We start from the raw sequence: 19,297 nt of genomic DNA, 5'->3' as shown, positions 1-19,297 counted from the left end.
AACATCAAGACTCGCACGCAAGCCTTGTGTTTCATATCAGGAGAGTAGAACCAGCTGAAAAAGCACTGAATTTCTCCTATAATACATTTAGGGAACTCTGCCTCAGCCCTGAGACCTTTCCAGAGCCAGCACAGGGCCAGGGCTCTGCAGATCCACGTTTAAGGATGGTGCCTCTCTTTGTTTCCCTTCAGGAGGGATAGAGCATGGAGAGATGCTCCAAATTCAGTCCTGAGGCTAACGTGCATAGAGAAGCTTGGCAAGTGTTTTGGGCAGCATTTGTTGTTCTGACAGCTGCTCCCTCTCCTTTCTGGGCAGAGTGGAAATGCCCCAAGGGCAGGACTGTGCCAGCAGGACCCTGCTGTGTCACAGCTCAGCACCACGACTGCTCCAGCTGGTTTTTAGCCAGCGTTCATCAGTGCCCATCAGCAGAGACACCAGGGAGTTACAGCAGTGCCTGGGGTCTGATGGCAGGACAGAAAGGCTTGTGCTGCCTGTGGAGGTTGTGTCACACACCCAGAGCAGTGTGTGCCTGCCTGTGCTCACAATGTGCCTCCATTATTCCCCTCTGGAGCAGGGCCAGCTTGGGACTCACCGTTCAAGAGGCAATCCAAACTTCTTGTAAGCCTTGATAAACCTAAGGAGAAAAAAAACCCAAAAATATCCTAAACTAGCTGCCATAAAAAGTAGGTTCAATATCACAAATATGCTTGAATATATTAATTACAGCCTGTCACATTATCAGCCTTGCATTCCCCACTGAACAGCTCAGCATCCCTCAGCACTGGGAAGTCTCATCCATTAGCCCCACAAAGAGTTTTGTGACCTTGGCTGAAGAAGAACCCAACATTATTATGAATGTTGAGGGTCTGACAGATGAGGGAAAATAAAAGGATAGTGGTAACTGCAGGGCGAAAAAAAAATAGAAGGATTGGCTCACACCATGTTGGTAATTATTAACTTCATTTTTCCAGGAAGAAAAGAGGCATTAAATCAATGTCATTAGTAATTTTAAAGCTTGGGCTGTAAATGTAGCAACCCATCACAGAAGAGCCAAATGTGGCTCAATCCATCACAGAGGTTTGTAGATGAGGTTTGCTATTTATTTTCATGTCTTATTTTTATTGTGAAAATCCCTGCTGTGGCTAACACATCTTTAGAGCAAGAGTTGCTGCAATCAAACATTGCCTTGAGCTGGGACTAGACACAATGGCTACAACAACAGGTTATTTTTTTAATTAATTAATTTTCTGCCTTCTTATTTTCATTTTGTATTCTTTCAGCCCCTTTCTGCTACATCACAATAATCTAAATGGCTGTTATATTGCATATGGAGCATGTCCTTCCTGCTCCATGGTTTCAAGATGGTATGGGGCAGTTATCACAGCCCAAAAACTCTGTTATCTGCTGCTTAAAAATACATCAACTCAGAGACAGAGTTAAGGAAAACTCGTAACTCCCTCTCTTCCATCTTTGGCTGGACATCTGGGTAGAGCTGTAAGACAAAGATCTCTGGAAAAGACTCAAGAATTAGACGATAGGAGAAGAAAACAACGTTCTGAAATTCAGTCTCCAGCTGACATCAGAGACTGACACACTCGGATCAACAGGACCAGTGCTTCTCATAAAGGCATTTTGCCAGAGTCTGCTTTTCACTGAGAGCTTAAATCAGCAGGATGACTGCCAGAAAAATGTCAGGAAGGCCAGAGCCCTTGGCTTCTCCAGCTCTGCAGCTCATGGCACCTAAGACCTCACATGTTATACAGCATTAGCTCCATCCACTTGGCCCACAAAGGGCAGTTACAGCATGAATTAATTTTAGGAAGGTACCAAGCTTCACTGTAGCCTGACTAAAGACAATCCAGTCCATTCTGCACGATCTGAATGTTAAGGTCATCAGCTGGGATCAAACTGAATTATATAAAGGTGCAGAAGCTGTGCCGGTGAACCAGCTCTAACACAGACATGCTTACAGGTGAGCACATCCTGGATTAATGTGGGATTTTCTCCACCTGCATGGGATTTCTATATTTGTCTTCTGGACCATCTCTCGTGCCCAGCACTGACCTCCTGATTTCAGCATCAGTAAATCCTTCCACAGTGTCTTTTCTAACGCTCCGAGGGCGTCCCCTGCGCTTGGGTCTCTTCTCGTCGTCGGTATCGTCAGTCTCGCTTTCTGACCCGGATGATCTCTGCAGCCTTCTCTTGGTCTCTGCATCGGATTCACTGTCATTTGTCTGAGCCTGCACGTACCAGAGAACCAGCAGGACAGTGAACAACTGCTCATCTAATCAGCTAACAACCTCTTTGTCCCTCAGCTAACAACCTCTTTGTCCCTCCGTGCGCTGGCACTATTTAATGGACTGTACAACACCAGAGCATCCATTCCTGAAGATGCAGGAGCCCAAGTGACCAGGCCAGAGAGGCTGCACACCCTTGCAGCTCCCGGCTGGATGAGGTGGTGGTGGTCATCCTCCTTTTGCAATTGCATTTTGATCTACTTAGAGAAGTTAAAATATTGATTTCCATGGGTTTGTGCCACAATCCGTTAGACTATTTTGAAAACCAGGACACCTCAAAAATTAATCTGGATTCATCCAACATGAATTATCCTTCTCTGTGTTTTTCACATCAATGTCTTTCTCCAGCTCACCCCATAGAACAGTTCTAACCCCTTAAAGTCCCACGTCCTAGCAGAGCATCATTGCACAGTCAGTTTCTTTTGGATTGGGGTAGATCCCATTACATAAAGAAGAACTTGGGAAGACACCATCTCTTTTGCTCCTCAGGATCCAGATTTAGACAAGAGCCACCCAGGCAGCAAGAGAGCCCAAGGAAAAGATACAGCCAAAAAAATGGCAAAATTTGCAGCAAAATCCAATGCACTTTATGGTCACTACAGATTCTTTTGATTTTGTCTGCTAAGGTGAGATGAGTTGCACCAAGTTCAGTCTGGGCCCTCAGGCTGCATCCCAGACCACTGACCCAATGCACAGTGCCAACAAGAGGTCACTGTGCTACTTCTGTGCTTTATTCCCAACCAACTTTGTAGGAGGGAAAGATGCTCAGATGGCAAGGAGGCTTCCCCTGAGCATTCTCTTTGGCAGCTCCCTCCTCCAGCCCCTCATCCCTTCAAGATGGGTTGTACCTTTTTCGTTGAGCTCCGGATTCGAGGCAGCATGTAGATTTCTTCCAATTCTTTCTGCCTCTCTTCCTCCTCCACCTTTTTCCTCTGCTCTTCTGGAATGATATCATCCCAGTCCTTCTGGGACCGCTCATCCAGCTCTGTCTCTTCCTCCTCCATGGTTGCAAAGTTGGCAACCTTTTACAAGCAAAGAAGAAGTTTCAGCAATTCCCTCCCCTGGCAGGAACACCCCAGAGCTGTCTGCTAAGCCTCAACTCCTTCTCCATAGGAATTCTGCCAACACTTCCATAACTACTCCATAACTGATCCCTATGCCACTACATTCCTGGCTCCTTGCCGTGTCTTTGGACTAACAGCTTTTGAGGAAGTACGTGCAGTTTAAGAAGTACTGCTGAGTATTTGTAAATTATTGGGTTTGTTTCCAAATTTGGTAAATTCTGCATTTTATTCACAGCCTTCAAAACCACTTTCCTGAAATTAAATTAATACCTACCTCAGGGAGGGGGTGGAAATGGATGATCTTTAAGTTCCCTTGCAACCCAAACCATTCTGAGATCTCTCCGAGGTGCTCCTGCCTGTTAGTGACCTCACCTCCATGGCAGGGTGTGTGGGGAGCCACATTCCCACACCCCAGTACAGAGCCTGGGGTCCATACCTTGAACTGGGAGAGCAGCTCGTCGGTGGCACTGGTGGACACCTCATTCTCCCGTGTTTCAGCCAGACGCAGGATCTCATCAATGTCCATCTCCTGCCAGTCAGGGAGAAGGAGGGATAAAGCAGAGGGTGCCAGGCACAGCAGGAAGTAAGAGGCTTTGAGAACAGGCTCGTGTGCTGATATGAGCTAAATAAAGTGCAAATATCTGCAGGGTGCCATCCCAGAGGGCAGGGATGAATTATCTCCAGTGGTACCACAAAGTACAAATAAGGTGACAGAACAGAAGGAAAGGACCATCAAGGCTGAACAGTGGGGAAAATTTCCAGGCAGTGAGATGTAAAAACTGTAGACTGTCTCCCTGGGGAGAAGCTCTGCTGCTTGAGAGAATTGCTCTCTGCATTAAGAGAATTGGTCAAAACACTCAATGCTAAACTGTCAAGCAATGTTGCACTGAGGCAGGAGAGAGCAACCTGCTCACTGCACTGTGCTGACTCCTGCCTCGCTCAGAACCACCAAAAAAGGGTGCTGAGCAAGTGCTCAGAAAAGGCAGGGAGAGGAGCCTTCAGCAGGCTGTGCTGTCACTAGCTAATAATCCTCAGAAGGCAAAGGACTCCCTTGGTGACCATTACTATTTAATCCCTAACAACAAAGCTCTCCTCAACCCCTGATCCACCAATCCCAGACTTTGCCTCCAGCTTCTCCAGACTCCCACATGTCCTGTTCACCAACTTGCTCTTATGCACAGGGCAGGAACAAAGCAGGAACAACCACACAAAGTCCTTCTTGCAGACCTGGAGAGCACTACAAACTGCTATGTGATTTCAATTTCAAACTACCTGAGGCTCTGACTCTTCCCCTTCAAGCTCCTTGAAAAGATCTTCAGCTCCAAACTTCAAAATAGCTGTCAGCTCCTCTTTGTTGAAGGGATTTGAGCTGCAAGAAGAAAAGAAGGAAAAGGTGTTTTGAGCTGTTCAGACAGAACTGCTACAGCACAAAACCATACCAAAGTTTTTCCTAATTGAAGCAAGGAGTAAGTTTTCTACCGGGCACTATAAAAAGCTTTGTTATTAATCTCTTTCCTGCTCTTGCACAGACAAAGACTGCAGTGGGAACCACCTCCATCTACTGGGGGAAATGAAGAGAATCTGAGGTCACTGCCAAAATGCAGCTGTTCCACAGCCAGGTTCCCTCAGACCAGGATGATCTGTGGCTGGAAGACAGAAGCAAAAACTAATTTTAAATTTCTGATCATCTTTATTCTATGTATCCAAATTAATGGCTGCAGAAGCCACATCAGTGGAAGCTGCCATTATTTATTAGCTTTCTGCCCTGTACCCTGTCAAATAAATACTGGGAAATGCCAGCAGGGGAAGCTGGTTATGCCACGTGTTCCAGACATTTCTGCCTCCTGACACAGGCACGTACTTGGATCTCCCAGAGTTGTTGTCCAGAACAGTCCGGCCAGTGGTGTCCATACGCTGGATAACCAAATGATCCAGCACCATTTTCTTCTTGGCTCTCTCAATGATCTCCTCCTCCACTGTCCCCTTTGTGACCAGGCGGTAAATATTCACCTGAGAGGCAAAAAGAGACCACAGCTACTTCCTGGACAGGCTCTGCTGATGCAGCAATGCATCCCTCAGCTGTTTTCACTGGGCTGCTGACATTGTCTCTTCATGTACAGAAGTGCTTTTTCAGAGGAAAAACAAGCACATTCTCTCTGTATCTTAGAGGAGATCCAGTTAAAATCAGGATGGTTAACACAGATCCTGTAGTGTGCCTAAGCACAGAGTAAAAATCTTCTGAAACAATCACTCTAAATTCAAACTAGCACCAAACTAGCTTTTCATATATCTAATAACCCCTAGTAAAGGTGGATGCTCTACTCCTAAAGTTTTTCAAGGCAAGAAAGAACAGAGTCCTCTAGGACTAGGCTGAGAAGTGCAATGCCATGGGTTGGGCTCTGGGTATGTTCAAAACCAACAGAAAGACTTGGCACCTGGCAAATCTGGGCTGGTTTTTGTTTCCTACTTTTTAAATGAGATTCCCTTGGGCAGCACTCCCTGGAGCAAGGACTGGGACAAAAAGCCCATGCTTTCAGAAGCTTTGGTGAGGTGAGAGGATGTTTAGATGCACACACTGAAGCCACAGTGAAAACAACCCAGGCAGCTCTTCTGACCTGCTTCTTTTGTCCAATCCGATGAGCTCGGGCTTGAGCCTGAAGATCATTTTGGGGGTTCCAGTCCGAGTCAAAGATAACAACAGTATCAGCAGAGGCCAAATTAATTCCCAACCCTCCAGCTCTTGTTGACAACAAGAAACAAAAGTCCTGGGAACGAAAAAATAAAAAGCATCCATGAGTTAACCAGCTTGTAACTGTGGGCATAAAATAGCAGTGGTGACTCAAAAGCTGTAAAAGGGAAGGCTCTGCTGCACTCATGCTTCTTAAAGCAGAAAAAGGATTTCCTTCCCATGGCCCCTGTTCATGCAGGCTGAGCAGCACCAATGTTTATGCCCAGACCCAGGGTGAGGCAGTGCTGGCCCAGGTGAAGGGTGTGCTACTCCAGGCATGAATCAATATGGGAGAGCAACACAAGCAGCTCAAGGCACGGCACCTTGGAGTCACTTCTGAAGGTCAGACCACATTGCTCACCAGACTCCTGCAAAGGCAGCAGGCAAACTCCTGCTTTTTGCTGCCTGGATCTGTTAGGAGCGAGATCAGCAATGAGCAGACTGTGCCAGGTTAGAGCTAAGATGCCTGAGCCCCCATGTCCTCAGGACAGGGAAAAGGGCAGGTTCTATGGGCGTTCTTGCTCCTTCCCCACTCATACTTCCTTTTGTTAACTATCCTACAACCATCATCTCTCTCAGCTCCTGTGTGAGCCAAGAATCCTGCTCCAGCCCAGGCTTCTGGAGTGAGGAAAGGTATTTCTCACAGCTGGGGTGACTGACACAAAAACAAGTGTCTTGTACCAGTCACTGTGAGTCAGCAAGCCCAGATGGGAGGTTTCAGATGCCCTCTCCTATTACACTGGAGACTTTCACCTCCAGCACTGGACTCCACTCCCTGCCAACACTTAAAATCCTTCTTTTGCCTCTGTCATTTTATATTCAAAACCAGCTTCAGACTGGAATCACTCAGCAACCATCTCATTCTCCAGACCAATAGGGAGAGAAGTGCTAAATTTTGGCTCTTCCCAGCCTCTTCAGAACTTTCTGGAAATGTGACTTGCCACCCTGTTCCTTGGATGTGAGATATTTCAAATAAGCAATATGGCTGGCTGCACAACCTGCCACATCCGTGTCTTTAGAAGCAGCTGGGGTCCTGTGAAAAGAACTGAACTGAACTAATCCCCTGTGTCAGTCACAACCTGTGGCTCAGCCACGAACCCTCAGCCCAGGACCGCGGTACCTCGGAGCCGTCGGCGTTGAAGTGATCCAGCGCTTGCTTTCGGATCTCCCCCTTGATCGAGCCGTCCAAGCGCTGCAAAACCCAACACCAGTGGTCAAAGAGAGAAGGTAAAGGAGCCCCGAGGCACTGCTGCACCCAAGTGCTGTCAGCCCTACTGTTGTCAGCCCCCCTTTGCTGCCTGCAGTGTTTAATTGTTAAAAATAGCCACCAATTAAAAATAACTGCACTGCCTCAGCTGTGTCACAAGGGCTGGGGGATGCTCAGGAGCAGGCACGCAGCGGGTGACACGCAGCTCCCGTTACAGCCAGGCTCTGTGCTCACTGTCCTCAGGCTTTTTCACACGGCACAGCCCAAAGCAGGGGCCTGGCAGAGGAGCTTTGCAGAGATGGGGTCACATCTCTGATCCATCCCAGTTCCTTCCAGTAAGTGCCACCCGTAATCCCAGCCTCCAGCCTCTGGGGAACCCAGTGACTCCCACTGCTCAAGCTCCCTCCACTTTTTCCCACACTTTCAAGGGGATCCCACTGTTTTCCATGCTGATGTTTCTCACCTGAAAAGGGTAGTGTTTGATAGTCAGGTACTCTGCCAAGATGTCCAGCATCCTCACCATCTGGGAGAAGATCAGCACTCTGTTGCCTCTCTCCCGCAGCCTGGTCAGCAGCTTGTCCAAGAGAATCAGCTTTCCACTGCTCCTGATCAAAGACTGAAGAAATAACCATCATTTCCAATCTTACCCTTCTGTACATCACACAGAGACCTGCACAGACCTGCTCCTTTCGGGGTCATTCATCTCTGGTACATCTCTAATCTAATCATCTGGATTTACACAGCAGAGCCCACACACACAATGAATCACACAAGACACTACACTGATGCTACACTGCTACACTGCCCACAACTCCTGCTCTAGAAGACCATAAAATATTGCCTACAGTAGATGTGGAGGGCTGGGGGTTCAAATGGCTTAGCTGTGAGAACTATTTTTGCAGAAGAAGCCACAGAAGATAAAGCTTCACCAGATACTATTTTGTTGGGAAGACAAAAGAATTAAATTTAAGGAAAAAAGGTGGTGACCAAGGACACCACTCACCTGCAGGGTCTCAAGGCCATTTTCTCTCTCATTTTCCTCGGGAGGTTTGATAAGGTAGCAATGGTTGCAGCACTTTTTCAATTCCATTACAATATTCAGGAAACCAGATGTGCTTCCCCTTGTTCCCTTTGAAAGAGCTTTGTAGTTTCTTGTCAAAATCCACCTGCATGCAGGAAAATTAAAGTCTAGATCATTATTCGGTGCAGAGCGGAGCCTTGGAGGAACAAAACCTTCAGGAATAGCCCACTCAGGCATCAGTCTACTTCCCTCCCTCCGTCTCTCCTCACTTCTCTGACAGGATGCTCTTTCCTCTCAAAAAAACCTGACCTGACTTTTCTATTAATATTATCACTGTTTAATATTGAACAGCATCCCAACTTTGTGCATATTGTCACTCCCCCAGTGACATAACCTCTATCTTGCAAAACTGACCAGTTGAACAGTATCACTCTACATCTTCCAGAAGGAAAGATATCAACTCCCCTACCTCATATTCCTGCTGGGAAGCTCCCAGTACTACAGGTGGTGGTGTCTCATTGCACTCTGAAGGCCACAGTATGCACAGAATACTGGAACACATTGCCAAGGCCCACAGAAAGATGTGCCCATTTCTACTGGATCTCCCAGTAACTCATTCAGTGACTCACTTGTAGTACTGCTTCTGCAGAGCAGACATTTCCACCCGGAGGATCTGCTCCACTTTGGCTGGCAAAGATTTCTCCACATCCTTCTTCACTCTGCGCAGCAGGAACGGCTCCAGGACTTTGTGAAGGCTCTGGTAGCCATTCTCTCTGCCTTTCCCGTGATCCTCCTCAAAATCCTCCCAGAACTCAAACCTGGCAACACAAAGGAGGAGAAGGAAGGTGTCAGAATACCTCTTGTCTTAGGGCACCAAACAGCATCTGTTGGATACACTCCTGCTGTACCCAAGACAGGAGATCAGCAGTTTAATGGAAACACAGTGGAAAATAACAGATTCACTCTGCTCTGGTTAACTGAAGGGATTGCTGGCAAAGCTAGAGGATCTCTGGGCTTAGACACCTTCCTAACATCTTATATTTGAGCTCCACACTCAGGAGGTGTGTGTGGAGGACCTCTGCACTCCCAGGACCCAAAATCCCAAGTTTCCCATTATTTCATTCTGTTGGCATTTACCTGGCAGCAGTTTCTGAACTTTCCACGGTGCCTCCCCCAGGCACAGTTTTGACAATTGGATTGTTTTACCCTGCTCTGAAGGCTCTTTTGGGATTGTTGCTTCCTCTGACAGCTCCTTTGAAATGTGGAGATCCACTCTCCTCCACTTGGGAAACCTCAGGCCTCTCCTTCACTCTTTCTGTGATCCAACAAAAATAATCTGGGGGAGACAGCTCTTCTTGCATCAAACATTATTTCAGTGAGCTTTGGGGCATACCTGCCTTAACCTTAGAGATGCCCATAGCTCATTTTATTGTAAAGGAAACAAAACATTTGTTACACTGTGGACACACAATCAGCCAGACAGCACCTCCAGAGCTGCCACGAATGGTTGGGAGAGGTGCCTGAACCACAGTGCACTGGAAACCTCAGAAATGGCTGAACTGATTGCTTAAAACAAGTTTAGCTTTTTAGAGATGGCTGGAAGACAGATTTGAAAGGCATGTATCAGGTTTCCCCATTCAGTTTGCTGCCAGAAATACTCCTCATGTTAGTTATTTAACCTTTGATTTTCCCCACTAATGTCTGTTCTCCTATCATTGCTGTCACACCACTGAGTTTAATTCAGGGATTTCTGCCATTCTGTACTCCCTTGAGCCTATTTAACCGACAAGAATGGAACAGAGACATTCCTTGGAAGGCCTGAAAGGAGACTCACTTCTCTGGCATGATGAAGTGCAGCAGGGACCAGAGCTCCTTGAGTGAGTTTTGAAGCGGGGTGCCAGTGATCAGCAGCCTGTGGTTGGACTTGAAATCAATCAAGGTTTTGTACAGCAAGGAGTCGTCATTCTTCAGCCGATGAGCTTCGTCCACGCCGAGAAAGGCCCAGTTAATGCTTCCCAAAACAGTCTGGAGGAAGAGAAGGAGAAAACACAGGCACTGAGGAGATGCTGGGTCAGACAGGCACATGTGTGTCTCTCTAAGGCAGGAAACCCTGCAGTATGTGCTGCCCTGGGTGTCCTGACCTGCACCCTCACAGTATTTTCTTGCTAACAAAATTTGGGGACCAGGGTGTCTTTCCAGAAAGGAAAAGGTGAAAATTAGCCATGCTGTATCTCAATAGGCCTGCAGCAATTACACCTACCCTAATCCTCCTTTGATTTACCCAGAAAGCAGAGTCCTTCCCCAGCTCTTTATTCCCCCCTTGGGACCCTGGGTAGCACTAGTCCCACTGGAGCAAGAACAGGAGACCAGATGAACAAGCCTAAAAAGTTCAGGTAATTCAAGAGTTTTTATTTAATTTTTTTTTTTTTTAAGCTTTCAGTTTTCTGCTAGGACTCTGACTTGGCTGATGAATATTTCCTAAGCAGACAGATCTCTTGTAGATGTAAAAATGTAACTACTGTTAACACTGTGGCCAGAGGTTCAGTGTAATGTTTTGTCCTCTTAACAAGCCTAAATTAAAACAGGTTAAAATGCAGGTACTGCTGGATCCTGCCAGATGTCTTACATGTCAAAAGAATAGCATAACTGTGCAGTACAAGAGTGAAGACACTGCAAAATGTGTCCCACATTCCCACATGTGCATGCATTACTGGGAAGGAAAAGCAAATAGTGGCTATAGTTGTCCATCACCACAGAGGGAAGAGGTGAAACCCACTAGCTGAGAACTGTCTTTCTCCTTTGAAAATGAGAAAAAGTCTAAATAAAAAGATTCGTGGAGTAATGACTCACCTTATCCTTCAGGAGGATCTCGTAAGTTGTGATAAGTGCATTGAATTTCAATCTTTTAGACTGAGAATGGATCCATTCATATTCACGTATCTGTGAGGGGAGAGAAAAGTTACCTTGAACACATGCTATCAAAAGGAAAGAGCTAACAATTGTTATTTTAGTGTGGCTGTAAGCCAGACACTCCAGCCAAGTCCAAACCCCTGTTGTTCCAAGGTGCCATTTGATGAGCTCGAGGTGCCCAAGAAACAATTTGTTTTAGTGCACACATGGTTTGACTGCCCTTGCACAGGTAATAAAACAAGGTTAACTTGCTGTTGTGACTTTAATGAACACATCACCCCACTGCAGACACCACTGGCGTCCCAACACTTGTGTGTCCCATTGTCTGAACAGTCCCAAACACTTTTACTCTGCATGTTTCACTCCAGACTCTGAGAGAAGCCAGTGCTCCTGCACTCACTCCAAGAGGCAAAATAAAGCAGAAAACTCCCTGCAGCAGGGAGTTGCACCCACACACTCATCTCCAGCTGCCTGCAGTGCTGCCAGCACTATCCAGGAGCTCTCCAGCTGACTGTGTCACACACATCACACACAAGCTGCTGCTTTGCACCCAGCACTTCTCCCTGAGCCCTCACCCTTTGCTCTCTGATTACACACCATGTTCCTGCTCATGAGGTCTCCAATGTAAACCACCACGTTTATCTCGGGTGCCCACACTTCAAACTCCCTCTGCCAGGAGGTGAGGGTGGACAGGGGCACGACCACCAGGAAAGGGCCATACAGCTGGTGCTGATGGAACAGGTAGGACAGGAATGATATTGTCTGAATGGTCTTGCCCAGTCCCATTTCATCAGCCAGGATCACACTGTTGTTCCTGAGAAAGAGGAGAACAAACAAAAAAAGTGCTGTCTGAGTGCATGTTTCTGCCACTGCTGATTGACTGTGCTCCACATGAACAGCAATCCACGACAAGGACAGAGAGGGGCAGTGCAAAAACAGTTATTTGAACACTTCCAAGTGAATCCCAGAGACAGCCAGACTGAACATGGCACAATAGTGTGCAAAAATTAACTATGGTGACTCTAAACTGGAGGAAAACAGGCAAAGGCAGAGAGGGGAATCAGTGGCCTATTTTTAGAAGGACATCTCTCAAAGACTTCAATGAGTATATAAGCACACTAAGCCAGAAACCATTTTTCCCATTAAGTCAATGGAAATCTAGGTTTTATATGTACCAGGCTCAGCCAAATCCACCATGTGAACAGGCCCAGACAGGGAAAATGCTTTTTGTTTTCACACAAGGTTTTTTAAGTTCATGCTTTAGGTAGTTCCTGCTTGCAGTGTCTGCAATGCAGCTGGGCATGGTAACATTTGAAATCCCCCAAGCTGCAGAAGGAGGGTGGGTAAAGACCTCACTTGAAAAGGAGATGTGCCAAATCCTTCAGGGACAAAAAAGCCACAGGATGAACATGACAGGCTGTGCACATACTTGCACCAGGAGTGAGCGAGCCAGTTGAGGCCCTCCAGCTGGTAATCCCTCAGCTCCAGGTTCTCCCCGCCGATGTACGAGGGCTGCTTCTTCAAGGCAACAAACCTCGGCCTCTGCTTCAACACCTGGAAGAGATGCTGCCATAAGTCCACTGAAGAGAAAGAACTCTGAAAGGCTGAAAATTCAGCAAAGAAATCTATGAATTCAGCAAAGAGTGTGTATCTCTTCACTGGTTCAAGTGAAGAGAACTTCACATCCATCTACATTTCCTAGCCTGTGCTTGTGTCTGCATTTCTTGTGATTTGCCTGCTGCCCTGTGGTTTATGATCAGGGCTCTGAGTCCCCCAGGAGTGTAGTAAGCTGCACAAAAGACATAGGAGTCAGAAAAAGCTCCACTTCCTTCTTTGTCCTCTTTTGGTTTTTCTCCCATTATTTCTGTCCCTCTCCTTCATTGTATCAGCATCTTGCAGGCTTCCTATTTTCCCAGGTGTGCTGTTTTTTCATCCAAATGATATTAAAACTGCTGCAGCTCCTTCTGAGGAGGAAGCATTTTGCAAGGATTAATTAAGCCTCCCACTCCCCAGGGGGACATAACGTTCTCACTGTGCACAGAGTAAATGAAACTCAAAGGGGTTCACATCTCTGCTTGAAGTACAATACAAGAACAGCAAACAACACTTCAAACGCAGGTGGGAGGATGGGAAAATGTTCTCTGACATTTATCCTGACAAAACTTCATGTTCCCTCTGCTTGCATGTTCCCCCAGCCTGGTGGAACCCAGCAAAGGAGAGAAGCCAGCAAACCTTGCAGTCACGCGTGGGAATTGTCTTGGAGTTGTTCCTGCTGTTGAAGCTGTCAATGCAGTGCTGAAATTTCTTGCTGATCAGAGCCTCATCTTCCCAGCTGCACTCAGCATAGGGCAGCCCCATCCACTTGCACAGGTATTCGGGGTCATTTGAGGATGATTTGCGACTGTTTGCTGTAAAATATGCAAAAAAGCCCAAACCTCAGCACCTGTAGCTGAGCAGCTGAACCACAAGCATGGTTCACAGGCTGAACTGCCCAGACAGCCACAAAACAGGTCTTGGCTCAGAGCAAAAGTGTAGCGAGACCAAAAAAAAATGTGCCTTTACCTGGGAAATCTGAATGTCCCGTGGCAGACTTGCTGGTCTTCACAGCTGTGTTTGGAGAGAGAAGGGAAGGGAGGGTTGGAATGCTGGCAGCCAGCAGAGGGAGCAGGGCAGGCCATCACTGCCTCACACCCACGTTTTTACAGGAATTGGATTGGAAATAGGTTACACAGCTCTCCAAGCCAATTCCCAAAGCAGCTGGGTGCTGGCACCTCTGACTGACATGAATGTGATATTACGAAAGTGCTCAGTAAGTTCTGGTTTTATATTTATTAATTAATCATTAAAATCTCGCCCCTGAACTGCCTTGCAGCCTAACCACATCCTCAACCACACATGGGAAGTGGACCTCACAAAAGCCAGGCCCATGCTGCTGCTTTGAAAACAAATATCTTGCATCCAAAGGGTTGAAGACAAAGAAATTCACTAGCAACAATTTCAGCAACCTGTTGGAAACCAGTGTGTCATCCCATACCCCAGGCAAGGAGAGTCACTGATTTGTATTGCTTGTAAATACAAATCTGTAAACCTGGATTTCTACTGTCCAAATTCCTAAATTTTACACAATGAAATACAGTAAACACTACGTGGTTTTCTTCAGGGATAGTGGAGGACAGGGAAGAAGAGAGAGCTGCACACCCGTTCTGCTGTCACATGGAATAAAGTTCCCATTCCTACTTCACATCTTTACCAAAGTCTTGGCTCCACTTACCTATTACCCTCTCCACTATTTGATACTGTTTGTTTAGCTCTGAAGCCAGCTCTTGTTGGCAGTTGAAATATTCTACATCTTCAGGTGAGACCTTGCCCAGCCTAGACGCAAAATAATTCAAAACAAAACAAAACAAAAAAACACTATAATGCTTCTGTCATAGTGCTCATGGATCTTGCGTATAGAAAATCTACTTTCCTATATGGTTCTGTCATTCAAACAAGTCACAGGGGCAAATTACTGTTATATGACATGTTTCTTAAATTTCCTAAAATTGTAAATTATTGCTGAGAAGCAAATGTCATAGATGGTCAGATTGTGTCCCTGTTAAATGCTGCCTTATTCTGATGCAAGAATCAGTCTCAAAACAGGGACCAAATAGAGATGGAAGCTGCTACTCCAGCTTTAGCACTTCGGAAAGACACTGTAGCTCCCCTTATAGCTCCTGGGAAGCTGAACATAAACTGATGCAAAAAACTTGCACACAGAGAAGCCCATAATTAACAAGAGTTAAAAACTCTGCAATCCCTCACAGCAGCTCCTGGGCCAGGTGAGTCTGTGCACCATTTATTGGTTGTCAGCTTTCCCAATTCTTAAGCCTAAGAAGTGGCAATAGTGTGGATTTCATGCTTTGTCCTCTCCATTTTCCAGCCATCCACACCACAGATATAATTTCTGTGTGGCAGGATGTTCCTCAAAAGGCAAAGAGTAACCAGAGTACACATGAAACACACTTTGTAAGAAGAAATCAAACATTTTCAGTCACTGGCTAAAGCCAATTTGCCCAAGGCCAAATCACTGCTTGAAGTGAAGCCTACCATTGCTTGATCTCCTCCTCTTTTTTCTTGAAGTTTTCTAGCTTTTTCAGGCCCTTCACTTTCTGCTGCTGCAAGGACTCCTCGCTCTCCCACGTGCTGTGGATGTATGACCAGCCCTTCCATTTGATCAGGTACTGAACCTCCCCCTCGTCCTTCTCGGGGTCGAAGTCGGCGCTGGGGTTGCCGTTGGCCTCGGTCACGTACACTGTGGTGGAAGCTCCAATGGCTGCAGGAGAAACATCACAGGAACCCTCCTTAACCCACCACTGACATCCACTGCATTACAGCTGAAAGTTACTCTTCTAATACATCTTTTGTGGGAGCACAAAGAACATCCAAAAGATTCTGCAAACCTTTAAGGCAGGCACACAGAAGTTCTCCATGCAACAGAATCTTTTTAAATCTGTCATAAGTAGCTTTTCTTTAAGTATAATTCAAAGGCCTCTTGAAAGTGTCCACAACCATTCAGTTTTACAAAAATACTTTTGTAAGGCTTTGAGAAGAAAACATTGGCTTTACTTTCATTATGGCTTTGTCCATTGAGGCTATGAAAACCGACTCTCCTAGATCTGTTTCATATTTCAAAGCAGAGAAAAGCAGGAATTGCAGAACAATGGCTGCGTCTTTAAAACGTGCACAGGCTAAATGAAAGCTGCCGAGCACATAAACTCTAGAGATTTTTAGGATTTTAAATATTATATGTTACAAAAGCTCTTACATATTACAAGATGTAAATAAGAGGCATGCAGGAAAAGATGAAAAGCACTGAAAACCTTGGCCGCACTTTAAAGCTGCAAAAGCATTGCACCAGTTCAAGAGAAATAAAGGCTTCTTCCAGAGCCACGCACCTCCCTTTTTTCCAAGCCTGATGTCCAAGACTTTCTCAATAGTTTCACTGTTGTCTTGTTGTTCATCAGCTCCTTCCCCAGTCATCTCTATCAGGTCATCAGAATCCGTCTCAAAATCGTCATCCTCTTTGTAGCTGAGTAAGATCAAAACCAAACTGATATAAAACCCTTGACTCTTCCCACCAACCAAGAATGGCTCAGACTGGAGCACCTTCTCCAGCATTTGTGCTGTGGTTCAGTGCATGTTCAACACACACATATTTTAAGTCATCCATGCAGTATTTTTCCCCAAAACACTCAGATAGCTACACTTTACCAGACTAATCCTCTATTTTGCCCATATAGTTTTTCTGACCATGGCCAACATCAGATGATTCATAAGGTGGGACAATCCCTGCAGCAGAGGCAAGGCCATAACAGAGAAAGTCTCCACTACTGAGGGAAGGATTATTCTGTGGGGGTTGCAGAGCATCAAAAGGCTGCATGGGTGCTTAGGAGCTACACTTCTCATCTTTGGTGAATGTTTAACCACCACAAAATATCATTTGGATGGCTCTTTGCAAGTGCCTTATTGGGATTGCCTGAAAGTTGAGATGGTACACTGGGGAATGGATAAAGCTTTACTCCACCCTGGCTCAACACACTGTCCCAAGGCACTACCTGTCAGTCACTCTCAGACAATTGGTCCAGTCCAGCACAGCTGCTCCCTTTTGCTCATTTTCATCTATTATTTGCAATTATTAATTTCATCTGAGAGTGCTTTAGAAATATTATGCAAACCTCCTGACATTTCTCTTAGGAGGGACTGGTAAACATTCCCTCCTTCACAGATGGCAAAATGAGGTAAACCCCAGATGTGCCCAGCAGGAACCTGTCAAAAGAGCCACAGCTCAGCCACAGGTCTCTCTGCAGGACACACAGGGCCTCCAGTGCCCCCCTTCTCCAGCCAGCTCTCACCCCAAGCAACCCCACACTTCTTCACACCTGACATTTTTGGCTGCTCTTCGCCGGGTTTGTCTCTTGGGGGTCTCATCGTCTTCGTCATCATCGTCATCTTCAGATGAGTCTTGTTTCTTCCTCTTCCCACGCTGGATTTTGTGGGGCTTTTTAACACCAGTTTTGGCCACTGTTCTAAAATAAGAGTTAATAAAGCCATAATACAGCATGGTTTATGTAAACATCCACTTTAATAAGGCTTTAAGGAAGCACGGATCTCAAGTATTAGACTCCTAAGAGATTTAATCTGCTCCAACTATCATGAAAACCGTTCTAGTGCTCACTGGAGCATGAGATGGGGAGATGAGGGAGTAACTAGGCCCTAGGTTTACTAGGTCACAAACCAAGGTAATACTGCACGAAAAATTCACTAGTGACAAATAGGGATTTCCTCTCCACCCAGCACAGGCAGAAAAAGAGACTGAACCAACCATTCCTTACCTCCTCTGGACAGGTCTCCTTGCTTTAATTTTCTTCGGCTCAGGCTCACTCTCTCCACTGGTGCCTTGCTCCCCTCCATCTTCATCCTCTTCTCCAGCAGAGACCTCTCTTTTCCATTTAATTCTGTAGTCAGAAATGTAGGTCACGAAGGGCAACAATATTTCTACACAAACACTTGTCTGAACAAACCATCAGGGCCATAATTACAGGAAAAAAGTTCAAAATTATATCCTTGGCTGCTGAGTGCAATGCAGGGGGGCTGCTGTGTTGTGATTCTCTGCTTTTAAGAGCTGGGGGGGTGGTCTCAGTCACCTGGGGCTTTGCTCACACAGTGGAGGATTGCCTTGAGTGAGAGCAGCTCTTACCACATGTGCTGGTGGCAGAGCTGTACTGCTCAAACCTGGCTGGGCAAGGGCTTTGATTGATGATGTTTTTTTCCTCTACTTCTGCATTTTTGAGATGGGCTGGAAGGATCTGAAGAGAAGTGCTCACTGTCACTGAGCATGAGCCACAACGTGCAGAGTTACATGAGCTCCTTGGAGCCCAGAAAATGGAACAAGTCTCCTGCCGTGGAAATTCTCCTGCCAATTCAAGTTTCCAAGTGTGAAGCCAAGTCACATTGTACATCAGTGGAAGGAAGCACGTTCTCTGGGGACAGCTAGGAACAAAGCTGCAGCTCCAAAATGCCTTTTGGAGGAGCCTTTCCTCCCTCCAAGAGGACACGGAGGGTCCACAAGGATCCCTTGCCCAGGACAGATCCATACTACCACAGTCCTCCCTGTGCTTTATCACCCTTCCTCCTGCAATGATGGGCACAACTAAATGAAGAGTTAAAAAACAAGATGCAGGAAAAAGCAAGCAGGATGATGTCACTCTGTTTAGATTTTCTCCATCAGGCAGCTCATAGTTCCCCACTCCACTTTAGTGTAGGGAAAAACTAGAAAGTACTTACTAGATGGGAAAAGGCAATGAAATATGACTGTAAGTGAACTCAAGTGATGGTGCTTAGGCATAGAAAGCATTCTTTATAGAAGTTCTTTTGTTTTAACAGAGGATTATAAAAGAGGATAATAATTCGGGATTTTATTCTCTGTTAATCAAAAAGGGGGGGGGAGAAGGGATTAAACAGTTTTAAGTGTCTCTGAAGGAGAATCAGTCATCTGATGGAAAAGTGAAAGACTAACAACAGAAAATGAATCTGACTCATTCAGATTCCATCACAGGCACAGCAGGAAGATACAAATAAAGGTTGGAAAATTGCATTCATCTATAGATTCATATTCATACTTCAATTTTAGCAATCCAAAGTATTACTAAAATACTTATTTTACAAGCTCAACATGCTGACAATTCCTATCAAACAATCCAATGCACTACTGTTCTGAGAGATAAATCAAAGCATCACCACTCAAAACCCTTTCCTTAGAAACTTACTTTCTTTTCAACTGCTTCTGGCGTCTTCTTTTTGGGCTCTCATTTTCAGATTCACTACTTGCCTTTAATTGAAAAGAAAGAAAATCAAGTTGTAGGCTTCACTGTGGACTGGCTCCTCAAGGATGCAAGTGAAACACGTGTTGATGGGCTGAGCCAGGGTCCTTTCCCTGCAGCATGAAGGACACTGGAGCAGAGCGGCTGCCTCCCAGCACAGCCACCTCAGCTGCTCAGTCCCACTGCTCTGCTCTCAGTGTAAAGAGGA

At 45.9% G+C, this 19,297-nt stretch overlaps 1 protein-coding gene across 8 annotated transcripts in view; it reads right to left on the bottom strand.

The window, feature by feature from the left end:
* Positions 1-19,297, bottom strand: part of CHD2 (chromodomain helicase DNA binding protein 2) — an 85,597-nt gene that overhangs the window by 13,811 nt on the left and 52,489 nt on the right. For all 8 annotated transcript variants that reach the window (XM_072933973.1, XM_072933974.1, XM_030281531.4 and 5 more), the window contains 23 exons: positions 19,036-19,097; positions 17,602-17,724; positions 17,149-17,295; positions 16,165-16,298; positions 15,317-15,542; positions 14,499-14,599; positions 13,790-13,834; positions 13,460-13,635; positions 12,657-12,781; positions 11,825-12,041; positions 11,168-11,257; positions 10,152-10,342; positions 8,947-9,135; positions 8,300-8,462; positions 7,760-7,912; positions 7,210-7,281; positions 5,977-6,126; positions 5,223-5,371; positions 4,634-4,730; positions 3,798-3,890; positions 3,146-3,319; positions 2,065-2,240; positions 593-634 (listed from right to left, as the gene is read on the bottom strand). In XM_072933973.1, coding sequence (XP_072790074.1) covers positions 593-634; positions 2,065-2,240; positions 3,146-3,319; positions 3,798-3,890; positions 4,634-4,730; positions 5,223-5,371; positions 5,977-6,126; positions 7,210-7,281; positions 7,760-7,912; positions 8,300-8,462; positions 8,947-9,135; positions 10,152-10,342; positions 11,168-11,257; positions 11,825-12,041; positions 12,657-12,781; positions 13,460-13,635; positions 13,790-13,834; positions 14,499-14,599; positions 15,317-15,542; positions 16,165-16,298; positions 17,149-17,295; positions 17,602-17,724; positions 19,036-19,097 — 3,095 coding nt within the window. The remainder of the gene's footprint in view (positions 1-592; positions 635-2,064; positions 2,241-3,145; positions 3,320-3,797; positions 3,891-4,633; positions 4,731-5,222; positions 5,372-5,976; positions 6,127-7,209; positions 7,282-7,759; positions 7,913-8,299; positions 8,463-8,946; positions 9,136-10,151; positions 10,343-11,167; positions 11,258-11,824; positions 12,042-12,656; positions 12,782-13,459; positions 13,636-13,789; positions 13,835-14,498; positions 14,600-15,316; positions 15,543-16,164; positions 16,299-17,148; positions 17,296-17,601; positions 17,725-19,035; positions 19,098-19,297) is intronic.

This window comes from Taeniopygia guttata, chromosome 10 (assembly GCF_048771995.1).
Source record: "Taeniopygia guttata chromosome 10, bTaeGut7.mat, whole genome shotgun sequence".
NCBI classification, from domain to species: Eukaryota; Metazoa; Chordata; class Aves; order Passeriformes; family Estrildidae; genus Taeniopygia; species Taeniopygia guttata.
This window is presented reverse-complemented; position numbering and strand designations above follow the sequence as displayed.